The 13141-nt window shown below is 59.9% G+C and overlaps 1 protein-coding gene across 10 annotated transcripts in view; it reads left to right on the forward strand.

Moving 5' to 3' along the window:
• Positions 1 to 10990, forward strand: part of SHANK3 (SH3 and multiple ankyrin repeat domains 3) — a 284023-nt gene extending 273033 nt beyond the window's left edge. For 8 of the 10 annotated variants that reach the window (XM_085533171.1, XM_085533169.1, XM_085533164.1 and 5 more), the window contains one exon: positions 3769 to 10990. In XM_085533171.1, the coding sequence (XP_085389297.1) occupies positions 3769 to 4312 (544 nt within the window). In that variant the 3' untranslated portion in view covers positions 4313 to 10990. The remainder of the gene's footprint in view (positions 1 to 3768) is intronic. The other 2 variants (XR_014941032.1, XM_085533174.1) reach the window with 2 other exon arrangements.
• The last annotated feature ends 2151 nt before the right edge of the window (positions 10991 to 13141 follow it).

Genomic DNA, 13141 nt, shown 5'->3' on the forward strand with positions numbered 1-13141 from the left:
TAATGCAGAGCAGTGCCATAATGCAGAGCAGTGCCTTAATGCAGAGCAGTGCCATAATGCAGAGCAGTGCCATAATGCAGAGCAGCGCCTTAATGCAGAGCAGTGCCATAATGCAGAGCAGTGCCTTAATGCAGAGCAGTGCCTTAATGCAGAGCAGCGCCTTAATGCAGAGCAGTGCCTTAATGCAGAGCAGTGCCTTAATGCAGAGCAGTGCCTTAATGCAGAGCAGTGCCTTAATGCAGAGCAATGCCTTAATGCAGAGCAGTGCCTTAATGCAGAGCAGTGCCATAATGCAGAGCAGTGCCATAATGCAGAGCAGCGCCTTAATGCAGAGCAGTGCCATAATGCAGAGCAGTGCCTTAATGCAGAGCAGTGCCTTAATGCAGAGCAGTGCCTTAATGCAGAGCAGTGCCTTAATGCAGAGCAGTGCCTTAATGCAGAGCAGCGCCTTAATGCAGAGCAGTGCCTTAATGCAGAGCAGCGCCTTAATGCAGAGCAATGCCTTAATGCAGAGCAGTGCCTTAATGCAGAGCAATGCCTTAATGCAGAGCAGTGCCTTAATGCAGAGCAGTGCCATAATGCAGAGCAGTGCCATAATGCAGAGCAGCGCCTTAATGCAGAGCAGCGCTGGGCTGCAGCTTGGTGCTGGTAGGTCCGTGTGAGCACACAGTCCTCTGGCAGATCACAGGACCAACGTGAGCCCACAGCGCGGAGTGCTGGTCCGGAAGGAGCCCTGTGAGCAGATATGGCCGCTGTGCGTAATGCATGGGAAGGGAGGCAGTGCTGAGCCATCAGTTGTGTAAGGCTGCATCCAGAAACACTTCCATGTCCCTGAGCAGAACTGAGAGCAAAGCGCTGTGCTGCTGCCCCATGGAGGAGCCGTCTAACAGAGCTGGGCAGTGGGGAGCAATGTTCTCCTATGGCACAGAGCAGAGCTCCTGCAGGCGCTATGGTGGTGCTCCTGCCAACCAACTTGCAGAAGAGGACGTGCTCTGCATAGCTATTTCCTGAGCCTGCCTGACCCCGGAAGCCACCGGACAGCAGAGGAGCTGTGCTGACGGCCGCAAGGTCCTTGCAGTGCGTCGTGCTGCAGCTCTGCACCCTCGCAGGCAGTGACAGCAGCGCTGACATCACCGCATCCGCTGCACACCAACCTGACCCGGCTCTGAGGAGGGTCGGCAGTGACACCAGAGCACAGCTGGCAGCAGCGCCTCGCGGTGCCCGTCTGTGGGGATTTACTGTTCCTCTGCTGGGCCGCCACGTGCCCCCGAACCCTTTCTGTTGGCAGCTGAAACTCAAAGAAGCCCAGGACAAATTGCAGCCTTAGTGGGGCAGATCTCCCCCGTCTGAACTCCCACCCTCAGCTCCTGGGTCCTCCCTGGCACAGCAGCGCCTGGGAGCTCTCAGAATCATTCAGATGGAGAAGAGCTCTGAGACCCCCAGTCCAACCTGAACCCATCCCACCATCCCACTGCCCACGTCCCCCAGTGCCCCATCCCTGTGCTCACCCAACACCCCCAGCGATGGGGACTCCCCCCTGCCCTGGGCAGCTGTGCAGTGCTGACCGCTCTTTGGAGCACAGCTTGGTCCCCATCTCCACCCTGACCCTCCCAGCACCGTCAGCCCATCCCCTCAGCGCTCAGCACGGCGTGCTGCTGTCCTCTGGAATCGTCTCTGCAGCAGTCCTCACCCATCCTGCGTCAAGATTAATGCACATTTGGGCACAGATTTTGGCTTGTTCTGCAAGTTCCATGGAAGATGAGCCCTCGGACCGTGACTAATTGCATCCCTCAGCAGCAGGGCAGTGGTGTCTCATTGCATTGCTCCTGGTGGGCCTTAGCCACGTCCTCATGCTGCATTTGGCACCGAGTGCCGGCTGGGCGCTGAGCAGTGCGTTAGTGACTGCTGGGTGTCACCTGCTGCCTGCTGAGCACTCCTGCATGGCAGCTTTGTGCCCTCCTACCACTGCAGTCTCTTCCTTCCCAACCCCTGGGAGCAGTCCCCCTCTCCATCCCATCTTTGCCAGGCTGATCAAGCTCTTGGCAAGCAGCTGCCACTGCCTGCAGCCGCCGCTCTTCACATCTACCTCTCTTAAATGCGAGGGACCCAAACTGCCCTCCACATTGCAGCAGAGATGGCGGTGGTGTCTGCTGCAGTGATGTGAGTGCACATGTAGGTCTTGCAGCACTCCTGCTGTGCCGGTGCCTCCGTGCTGCGCCAGCAGACCCAGAACTTGCTCTTCCTTCATCACTCCCCGTGATGAGCTCTGTCTGAAAGCAGAGATCCTTTGGCAGCCCTGTGAGCAGAGCAGAGCGCTGTGCTGTCCCCATCCCTCTGTGTTCTGTTTCTCGTACTGCAGTCCCCAAGGTCGCTCGGTTGTTCCTCTTTCATATTGATGGCACTTCCCAAGTGTGACTCACCGTCACGCTCCTTTGTAGCTCCTGCTTTCTGTGCCAAGGTGGGGAGGACAGGAGCACAAGAGGCAGCGTGGCTGAGCCCAAGGGCTGCAGTCAGCCCTTCCTGTTCCTATGGAGCTCATCTTCCATTGGCACCCATGGGCCTCCCGGATTGTGGCTCTTACGCAGGGTCTGCGTTGGTGGCTTTGGGCGCTGCGTGCATTTCTGTCTCCATCGGTTCATTCTGGGAGGGGAAGGCAGAGCTGGAGGTGCCGTGGTGCCCCGTTGCCTTCCTGCCCTCCATGGCTGGGCTGGAGGTTGGGTTGCCAGCTGGCCAAGGCCAGCTCAATCCATCAGGTGTGTGTTGGCAAAGCGCAGCCCAGTCAAAGAGTGGCATCATGGCAGCTGGAGGCAGTGAAGGGCAGAAGGGGCTGAGCTGGATGTGGGGCACATATAGGGACCACACAGAGTCCCACAGCCCCACTCAGTACCCGGGCCCCAATGGCCCCACAGGGTGACACCCCCAGGCTGCACAGGCCAACAGGCTCGGTCTGGTCGGAGCACTCCAAACAGTTGCCCTCCTGCTGGTTTTTTGGCTCCTTTATTTTCTCTTTCCGAGCATCCTTGTTGACACCAGGCAAGGTCTGTGCCAAGCAGGTGATGCAGAAGGGAGGTGTTCGTGCAGCACCATTTGTCTCCTGTCACATCCTCCAGGCTGGTGCAGAGCAGACCTTGGCCGGTGCCCAGGGACACCGCGTGTCCCCGGTGCTGCTGCAGAAGATCCAGCCCTGCGCCACGCTGCCCACACAGCCCTGCAGGTCAGGGTGATGGTGGCCATGGGGGCAGAGCAAGATGTAGGCAGCTCAGACCCTTCCCTGGCCCACGGGCAGCACGTGGCAGAGCTCAGCCCCACTCTGTGATGGGCAGACCCTGCTGCCCCACATGCGGGTGCCTGGGGAGGTGTTGGAAGTCCCTCTCGTCCCACAGAGGGTCTGATGTGCTGAGGCGGTTGTGCGTTCCTGCGGCTCAGTGTCTGGTGCTCAGTTAGCTAGGGGAGGTGTTTCCATCCGGAGGGGTGTGAGGTCCTCAGTGCGGCACTTCCCGGTGCACCCGCAGAGGGCTGCAGGGCCAGGGCTGCTCCCAGGACGGCTTTGGGTGCTGCGGAGCGCAGCCGGGATCCAGAGCTCCCGGAGAGAATTCTGCTCCTCTTTGGGCTGCTCGGAGCCGACCTGGCGGTGCTGGCAGCAGACCTTGGCCGCAGCGCTCCGAGCCGCGTCGCTGCGCGCTGTGTGTGTGCTCCGTGTCTGGGGACCTGGCCTGACCCCGCGCTCTGCTCTCTCTCCTCTCTCCCGCTGTACCGCTCTTTCTGCAGACTTTTCAGTAGTTTAGGAGAACTCAGCACCATTTCCCAGCGGAGCTCCGGGACCACCTACACGGTTCGACCTGGCAGTCGCTATCCCGTAACCCGACGTACCCCCAGCCCCGTGAAGCCGGCTCTGGATCGGACAGAGCCGCTCAGCACCGTGCGGCCCTACGGCCTGACCCCTCCCACCATCCTCAAATCTTCCAGCCTCTCCATCCCACACGAGCCCAAGGAAGTGCGCTTTGTGGTCAGGAGCGTGAGCGCCCGGAGCCGCTCCCCGTCCCCGTCCCCCTCACCAGGGCCACCCCTGCACACCCTGCACCCGCCGAGGCCCTTCATGCAGAAACCCCTCCACCTGTGGAACAAGTACGACGTTGGGGACTGGCTGGAAAGCATCAACTTGGTGGAGCACCGAGACAAGTTTGAGGACCATGAGATCGAGGGCACGCATCTGCCCGCCCTCACCAAGGAGGACTTTGTAGAGTTGGGGGTGACACGGGTCGGCCACCGGATGAACATTGAGCGGGCGCTCAAGCAGCTGGTGGACAGCTGACCGTGTCAGGCAGCGCCGGCCTCTTCCAGAGCCACTGATGGGGGTGGGGGGACGTTTCTACCAGACTAATAAAACCCATTTTGATTCTCTTTCTACTCTGAGCACTGCACTGAAGGGTGCGGAGCCGACGGCTCCCACCTGTTCCCAGGCGGCCCCGCGCCGCGCACACGCAGCCCCACTCGGCCCCGCCGGCCCCGCGACGCCTTCAGGAAAAGGAATGTTGCATGAAATACATCCTCTTTTCCGTCCCTCCCAGAGAGTCCGGCCTGTATATCGCTTGATGTGCTCTTGCCTGGAGGCGTCGCCAGTGGCCGGCAGGGCAGAGGAGCCACGTGCCGCCGTGCCCGGGCACTGTGCCTGGCCTGCGGCACGGTGACACCTGGCTGGGGCTGGGGGCCGACCCGCCGCCATGCGAGGAGCCTGACCCTGCTGCAGGCACCTCGTGTGGCAGGTGGGAACAGGCCGAGCGGGCCCCGGGGTGTGCAGCACGGCCAGGCCCAGCAGCGCAGCCAGGCCCAGCAGTGCGGCTAAACCCAACGGTGCAGCCAGGCCCAGCCACGGAGCCAGGCTGGGGGGCACAGCTGGGCCTGGCAGCGCCCCTAGGCCTGGTGGTGTGGCTAGGCCTGGCAGTGCAGCTCGGCCTGGCGGTGCACTCAGGCCCAGCAGTGCGATGAGGCCTAGCGGTGTGGCTGGGCCAATGGTGCACCCAGGCCCAGCAGCACAACGAGGCCTGGTGGCACCATGAGGCCTGGTGGCACCACGAGGCCTGGTGGCACCATGAGGCCTGGTGGCACCGTGAGACCTGGTGGCACAAGGCCTGGTGGCACAATGGTGCCTGGTGGCACAATGGTGCCTGGTGGCACTGTGAGGCCTGGTGGCACAATGGTGCCTGGTGGCGCGGCTGGGCCCGGCGGAGCCACCTGCTGCAGGAGGCAGGCAGGGTGCTGAGGGGGGGGAGCGGCCTTGGCAGCGGGGCGGCCCCATAAGGGGCTGTGTTTGCCATGGGGGTGGTCACCCCGCTCCCACCCGCTCCTCCCCCTGCGGCCCCTCGTCCGGCTCTCCCGGAGCTGTGCAAGAGAGGGACCGAAACCGCATGGATTGAAGCATGTTTGGGGGGTGTCGAGGGAGGCTGGTGGGGACCCAGCAGCAAACGCTTTGCCAACGGTGAGGGTGGGGGGTGGGGGGAGGTGTTTGGTTTCCTCTTGGTTGGGGGTCTTGTTTCCAAGGGGACGCGTTGGTGGGTAATATTTAATCTCCGTGCATTTATATAGAGAGCAGCTGATGATCTACAAGAGACGATTCCGACCTACAGGATTCCCACTCTGTCCTCGTCATCCTTATTTTGCATCTTTTTAACCAATCAATCAGCTATATATTTGAAAAGAGAGAGCAAATATCTATATATCTATATCTATAGCTATAGCCACCTGGTTTTGGTAGAGTTTTACTAAATCTATTTATCTCTAGACTTGTTGAGACGCTGACGAGGTGGTGCCCGCACCCCTCCCCCCCCCCCCCCCCCAATCGCTCAATGGGAGTTTTTAGCGACTGACTGAATGAATGTGAAAAAGATACAAGAAAAGTTAAAAAAAAAAAAAGAGTCTTTTTACAAAAAAAAAAAAAAAAAAACCTAAAAAAAAAAAAAACAAAAACAAACCCCAAAACCCAACAGCTCCTTTCAGACCCTCCGGATTTTAAAGATTTAGAATCTCAAAGCAGCGGCAGCGCTCGGTTTTTGGGACACGCCACGTCTTCCATCCCCACAGGCAGAGGCCGGCGCGTGGGGTCGGACTGCTCCCCGTCTCGCTCCCCGTCCCGCTCCCCGTCCCACTCCCCATCCCACTCCCCATCCCGCTCCCCGGCTGCTGCTCCCCCTCCGCTGCTGGGGAACCCACAGACCCCCCAACATGGGGCGGCCCCGGTTCCGGAGGGGCAGCAGCCCCAGTTCCCGCACCCCACGCACTCCCCTTGCTGGCGTCACGCGCCCGGGCTCAGGGGTGTCCAGGGGACGGCTCGGTGACCGGCGTTCCCCAAAAGCCGAGTCCCCCGCGAAGGCATTAACTCTTCTGGTGCTAGAGGGAAGGACAAGGAGGTTCCTTCTGACCCTCACACATCTACCAACCTTTACAACCTTCGGCCGGTGGAAGGCCCAGGGCTGGGGCTGCGGCCCCTTCCCCTGCGCGCGGCCCCGGCGGAGCCCCTCGTTTGGGCCCCGTTGGCGGCGGTGCCGTCTCCTTACCCCGAGCTCTTGGCCCGTGTGGCTCCATGCAGAGCTCTTTGGAAACCACTGAACTCTGTGTATCCACAGCGCTTCTCCCCTCCCCAGGCGATGCCCCAGCGCTTGCGTGGGGAAGGCAAGGGGCTCCCAACACGAACCTTCTTATTCTGCAAGCAAAAATCCCGCTGTAGATCCCCGGGGAACTCCAGGCCTCCCACCCAATAACGGGGGAGCCGGGAGGCAGCCCAGCTTTGACCGCAGCCGTCGCGTCCACCCGAGGCCACCTCCTTGCTGGCCGGCTTTGCCGCTGCTCCCGTCCTCCCGTGTGCCAATGCTGCGCTCTCATCTGCCCACATCCCACGCTGCGCTGCTCTCACCTCTGGTCCCATCCAGCCCTGACACCACGCTCGCATTGCCCCCTCTACCCCACCATGCTCCCATTCCCCCTCTACCCCACCATGCTCCTATCACCCCCTGTACCCCACCATGCTCCCATTGCCCCCCATACCCCACCATGCTCCCATTGCCCTCTGTACCCCTCCACGCTCCCATTGCCCCCACTGGACTCTTTGCATTTTGACACAAGCATCACATCATCCTCACCCTTCGCCCTCAGCTCCCCTCACCCCACTGCCCCCCATTACCTGCATTGCATCCCCTGTGCCCAGCCTGAACAAGCACCCTCTGGTTACCGGTGTTTGTTGTCATGCTCGTGCACAGGGATGGTCCTGCACCACGGATGTGCAGCAGCCACTGCTCTGCACTGCTCTGTGCTCAGTGTGCCCCCCCTGCTCTGCAGTGCCCGGACCTCGGGGCCGTGCCATGAGCCAGGTGTGTTCCCCGCAACCCAAACCTTCCTTTGTTCTGGTTCTGTTCCATCAGCCCATGCTAGGTGAGGTGGCACGGCCCATTGCCTGCACTGTGCCATGGGGCGCTGTGCCGTGGGTGCATCAGCCCCATGCTGTCCTCTCCTGCTGCATGTCCCATGCTCGCCACTCATGCACTGTTCTGCATGCTGCAGCTCACCGTGCTGCAAACCTCTGCACCACCACAGGTTTGGTCTAGGCTGCCCAGCTTGGTTCTGCAGCCCCACACCTGCACCGTGCTCACACCTCCTCCATCCCCATCCCTATTCCCATTTGCATCCCCATCTCTGTCCCTATTCCCATCCCAACTCCATCCCATCCCTATTTCTATCCCCATTCCCTTCCCAATCCCCATCTCCATCCCTATTCCCGTTCCCAACACCATCCCATCCCTATTACCATCCCCATCCCTATTCCCATCCCAATCCTCATCCCCGTCTCTGTCTTCATCCCTATTCCCATTCCCAACCCCATCCCATCCCCGTTTCCCTACTCCCCTCTCCTGCAGGTAACGCAGACCCCAGCAGCCTCCACCCCCCAGAGCAGCGCAGTCCCGCTGCCCATCATCCCCCCGGCACAGCCCTGAGCCCCCCGTGCTCAGTGCGCAGGTTGGAGTGTTCCGTGTTGCCCTGAATGCAGGCAGCTCCTCAGGCTCTGTCCGAGGAGCGCGGGTCTCTGCCCCTTCTGCAGCTGCTTCTGGGGTGACCCTCAGAGACCCCCCGCCTGCAGCCGCCCCTCACCACGAGGGGCCAGAAGACTGCAGAGCGAAACTATTCTGCAGGACGTTCGGTCTGGGACCGGGAAGCTGGACGCCTTCTTGCCATTTCCAAAGAGCCTCCCTTGCCCCACTGCTGCCCCGTCCTCCCACCAGGCCTGGAGATGGACGGTGGGCACACAGTTCTGCCCGGCGCCTGCGCCGCCGTGTGCCCCCCCAGCTCCCACCGTGCCAAGCAGCTGCAGCCGTACCTGTGTTGGAAAACACTGGGTGCCCGTGGGGCAAAGCTCCGCGGCACCACGGCTCGTCCCAGTCAGGAAAACACAAAAGAAGGCGACACCCAACCAATGGCCGTGCCCTCACCCCGTCCCCATGGCTGCTCGGGTCTGCACCAAGCTCTGCATCCAGCACAGAGCAGTGCCACCTCCTCAGCTCCCATCCCTCCCATCCCCACATCCCCAATCTCATCTCCCATCTTCCCCATCCCCATATCCTCCATCTCATCTCCCATCTCCTCCATCCCCACATCCTCCATCTCATCTCCCGTCCCATCCCCACATCCCCCATCTCATCTCCCATCCCTTCCATCCCCACATCCCCCATCTCATCTCCCATCCCTTCCATCCCCACATCCTCCATCTCATCTCCCATCCCTTCCATCCCCACATCCCCCATCTCATCTCCCATCCCTTCCATCCCCACATCCCCCATCTCATCTCCCATCTCCTCCATCCCCACATCCCCCATCTCATCTCCCGTCCCTTCCATCCCCACATCCCCCATCTCATCTCCCATCCCTTCTATCCCCACATCCCCCATCTCATCTCCCATCCCTTCTATCCCCACATCCTCCATCTCATCTCCCATCTCCTCCATCCCCACATCCCCCATCTCATCTCCCATCCCTTCCATCCCCACATCCCCCATCTCATCTCCCATCTCCTCCATCCCCACATCGCCCATCTCATCTCCCATCCCTTCCATCCCCATTTCCCCATCTCATCTCCCATCCCTTCCATCCCCACATCCCCCATCTCATCTCCCATCCCTTCTATCCCCACATCCCCCATCTCATCTCCCATCCCTTCTATCCCCACATCCCCCATCTCATCTCCCACCCTCCATGTCTGGATGCACCCAGCTCTCCATGCACGTTGGCTCAGGGCTTTGGAGCCAGCCCCGCTCAGCTCCCCAGAGCAATGAGTGCGGATGGGCCCAGCAGCGGTCGCATCCCTCCCATATCCCCCCCCAGCCAGGAGCTCACCCTTCCAGCTCACGCAGCTGCTGATACTTCACGGTTTGATTTCCTCAGCTGAAGCAATGCGGATTCCCCCATGTGTAGATAGCTCTTTTCTGACCTCAGATCTGCTCTGATGGCATCTCCGCCCCGCGCATCCCGGACCCAGTGCGACGCTTCGCTTTGACAAGCCATTCAGGAGGAGGCCGAGCGCGCGGCGCCCGCTGCCCTCACTGTGATGATGCTCATGGCTTCTCGACATTGGGTTACTTCTGTACAAAGGGAGACATTTGGGGTTGCTTTTGGTTTTTTCCCTTTTTTTTTCTTTTTCTTTTTTTTTTTTTTTTCTGGCTTCAAAGGGAATTTTTAAGACAAAAAAGAAAAAGAGAAGTTGTTGGTATTTTTCCTTTGTCCAAACAAAATCCATCGATTCTCATCCTTCATGGCCCCTCTGTAACGCTGACGTGAGGAGAAAAGGAACCAAAACCCAACGCACTTTGCGGCTGATGGCCATGGGCAACCAAAGCCAATGTGCTTTGTGCCTGATGGCCATGGGCAACCAAAGCCAATGTGCTTTGTGCCCAATGGCCATGGGCAACCAAAGCCAATGTGCTTTGTGCCCGATGGCCATGGGCAACCAAAGCCAATGCACATCGTTGCTGATGGCCATGGGCAACTGAACCCAGTGTGCTTTGAGGCTGATGGCCATGGGCAGCTCAGCCCAATGCACATCATTGCTGTGGCCATGGGTGGCCAAAGCCAATGCGCTTTATTGTTGATGGCCATGAGCAACCAAAGCCAATGTGCTTATTGCTGATGGCCATTGGTGACCAAAGCCAACGTGCTTTGTGGCTGATGGCCGTGGGCAACTCAAGCCAGTGCACATTATTGCCAATAGCCATGGGCAACCAAAGCCAATGTGCTTCGTGGCTGATGGACATGGGCAACCAAAGCCAAAGCACATCATTGCTGATGGCCATGAGCAAACAAAGCCAACGCACATCATTGCTGATGGCCATGGGCAACTGAACCCAGTGTGCTTTGAGGCTGATGGCCATGAGCAACCAAAGCCAATGTGCTTTGTGGCTGATGGCCATGAGCAGCTCAACCCAAAGCACATCATTGCTGATGGCCATGGGCAACCAAAGCCCAGGTGCCTTGTTACCCATGGCCATGAGCTTTGGCAGCAGCGCAGTGTGTCGCGGTTTTCTTCCTGCGGCACACGTGCGTCCCCCATTGCTGGCATGCATGTAGACATGTGCGTATAGACCCACACACACACACGGCCCCCGGGCACGTGCACACTCACACGGACTCTGCATGTGCATCGACACGCTTGCACCTCGCACACGCGTGTGTGGAGCCGCAGGCGCTGGTCCCACCGCCACGCTCGTCCCCGCCGGGATGAATTCATCACCTGTGGGTTTCTGTTCTGGTTTTAATTTGCCGGGGTCAGTTTGACTTCACCCTTCTTTTGTATGGAGTTTCGGAGGAGATTTCTCCTTCTCCGGAGTCACGGAGGTGCGGCCATTCGCCTCCCGCCCTTGACGTTGTGATACACATACCCCACAGAGATCTATGTTTCTTATATTATATTATTATTATTATTATTATTATGTAATAAATTTATAAGAAAGCTTCACTTTGTGCCACGCTCTCTGTGTATCCCCACATCGGGCCCTTCTGCCCCCCTCAGATCACCCCGATGACGCTCCCACCCCACTGGGCTCTGGGGCTCTCATACACATCCCTATGGGTGGCACTGGGGAGTCGCGGTGCCCACAACTCACCCAACGTCTGCCCCACAGGAGACCCCAGCATGGTGTCCCCATGCCCACCCCCATTGCTGCCCATCCTCACACACAGCCATGGTGCCTATTGCTGCCTCCAGACTGCCCCGGAACTGGGGGGGATCCCAACACAACCCCGAACCCTGTCCCCATGGCCCAAACCCAGCCCCATCCCTCCCCACACCCCCCGGCCCCATTGCCCCACACCACGCCTCACCATGCTGAGCCCATTTCCACAGTGGGGATGGGGTCCCTTCTGTGGGTCCTGTGTGCCCATGAGGGTTCTTCAGCTCCTTCCTCCGCGTTCAAGGCACAGAACCCAGAGCTGTGGGGCTGGAAGGGACCCCCGCAGCTGCCCCCCCCATCTCCACCCTGACCCTCCCAGCGCATGGTCAGCCCATCCCCTCCTGTCCCTCCTCGGCCCCACTCCAGCTGCCCCCCACGTTCTGTTTGATGTCTCTCACATGGATCTGCCCCACATCCCAACACTGAATGTGGGCTGATGGGCAGCAGATCCTCGCACCCCCCCTCCCCTCCAATCCGTCCCGACCCATCCCAACCCGAGCCGAGCCGACCCAACTCAATCCAACCCGACCCAACCCGATTCAAGCCAACCTGACCCGACCTGACCCAATTCGACCCATTCTGACCCGATCTGACCCAACCTGACCCTATCCGACCCGACCCGACCCATCCCAACCCGATCCGACCCGACCTGACCCAATTCGAGCCGACCCGACTCGACCCGTCCCATTTGACTCAACCTGATCCGACCTGACCCGTCGCAACCCGATTCAACTCGACCCAACCCGATCTGACCCAATTCAACTCATCCCATCCAACTCGACCCGATCTGAGCTGACTCGGTCCGACCCAACCCGACTCAGCCTGTCCCATCCGACTCGACCAGACCTGACAGGATCCAACCCGTCCCAACCCGTTCCAACCTGACCCAACCCAACCCGATCCAATCCGACCCAACCCGACTCGACCCGTCCCATCTGACTCAACCAGACCCGACAGGATCCAACCCATCCCAACCCGATCCAACCTGACCTGACCTGATCCAACCCGACCTGACCCAACCCAACCCGATCCAATCCGACCCAACCTGACTCGACCCGTCCCATCTGACTCAACCAGACCCAACAGGATGCAACCCATCCCAACCCGATCCGACCCGACCCGATCCGACCCAACCCGACCCGACCCAACCCAGCCCGATCCAATCCAACCCAACCTGACTCTACCCATCCCATCTGACTCAACCAGACCCGACAGGATCCAACCCATCCCAACCCGATCCGATCCGACCCGACCCAACCCAACCCAACCCGATCCAATCCAACCCGATCCAATCCGACCCAACCCGACTCGACCCGTCCCATCTGACTCAACCAGACCAACAGGATCCAACCCATCCCAACCTGATCCAACCTGACCCGACCCGATCCAACCCGACCTGACCCAACCCAACCCGATCCAATCCAACCCAACCTGACTCTACCCATCCCATCTGACTCAACCAGACCCGACAGGATCCAACCCATCCCAACCCGATCCGATCCGACCCGACCCGACCCAACCCAACCCGATCCAATCCAACCCAAACTGACTCGACCCGTCCCATCTGACTCAACCAGACCCAACAGGATCCAACCCATCCCAACCCGATACGACCCGACCCGACCCAACCCAGCCCGATCCAATCCAACCCAACCTGACTCGACCCGTCCCATCTGACTCAACCAGACCCAACAGGATCCAACCCATCCCAACCCGATACGACCCGACCCGACCCAACCCAGCCCGATCCAATCCAACCCAACCTGACTCGACCCGTCCCATCTGACTCAACCAGACCCAACAGGATCCAACCCATCCCAACCCGATCCGACCCGACCCGACCCAACCCAACCCAACCCGATCCAATCCAACCCGATCCAACCCAACCCGATCCAATCCAACCCAACCTGACTCGACCCGTCCCATCTGACCCGACC

The sequence above is a fragment of the Coturnix japonica genome, unplaced genomic scaffold (genome assembly GCF_054131305.1).
Source record: "Coturnix japonica strain WE unplaced genomic scaffold, WE-NBRP24 Scf055, whole genome shotgun sequence".
Classification (NCBI taxonomy): Eukaryota; Metazoa; Chordata; class Aves; order Galliformes; family Phasianidae; genus Coturnix; species Coturnix japonica.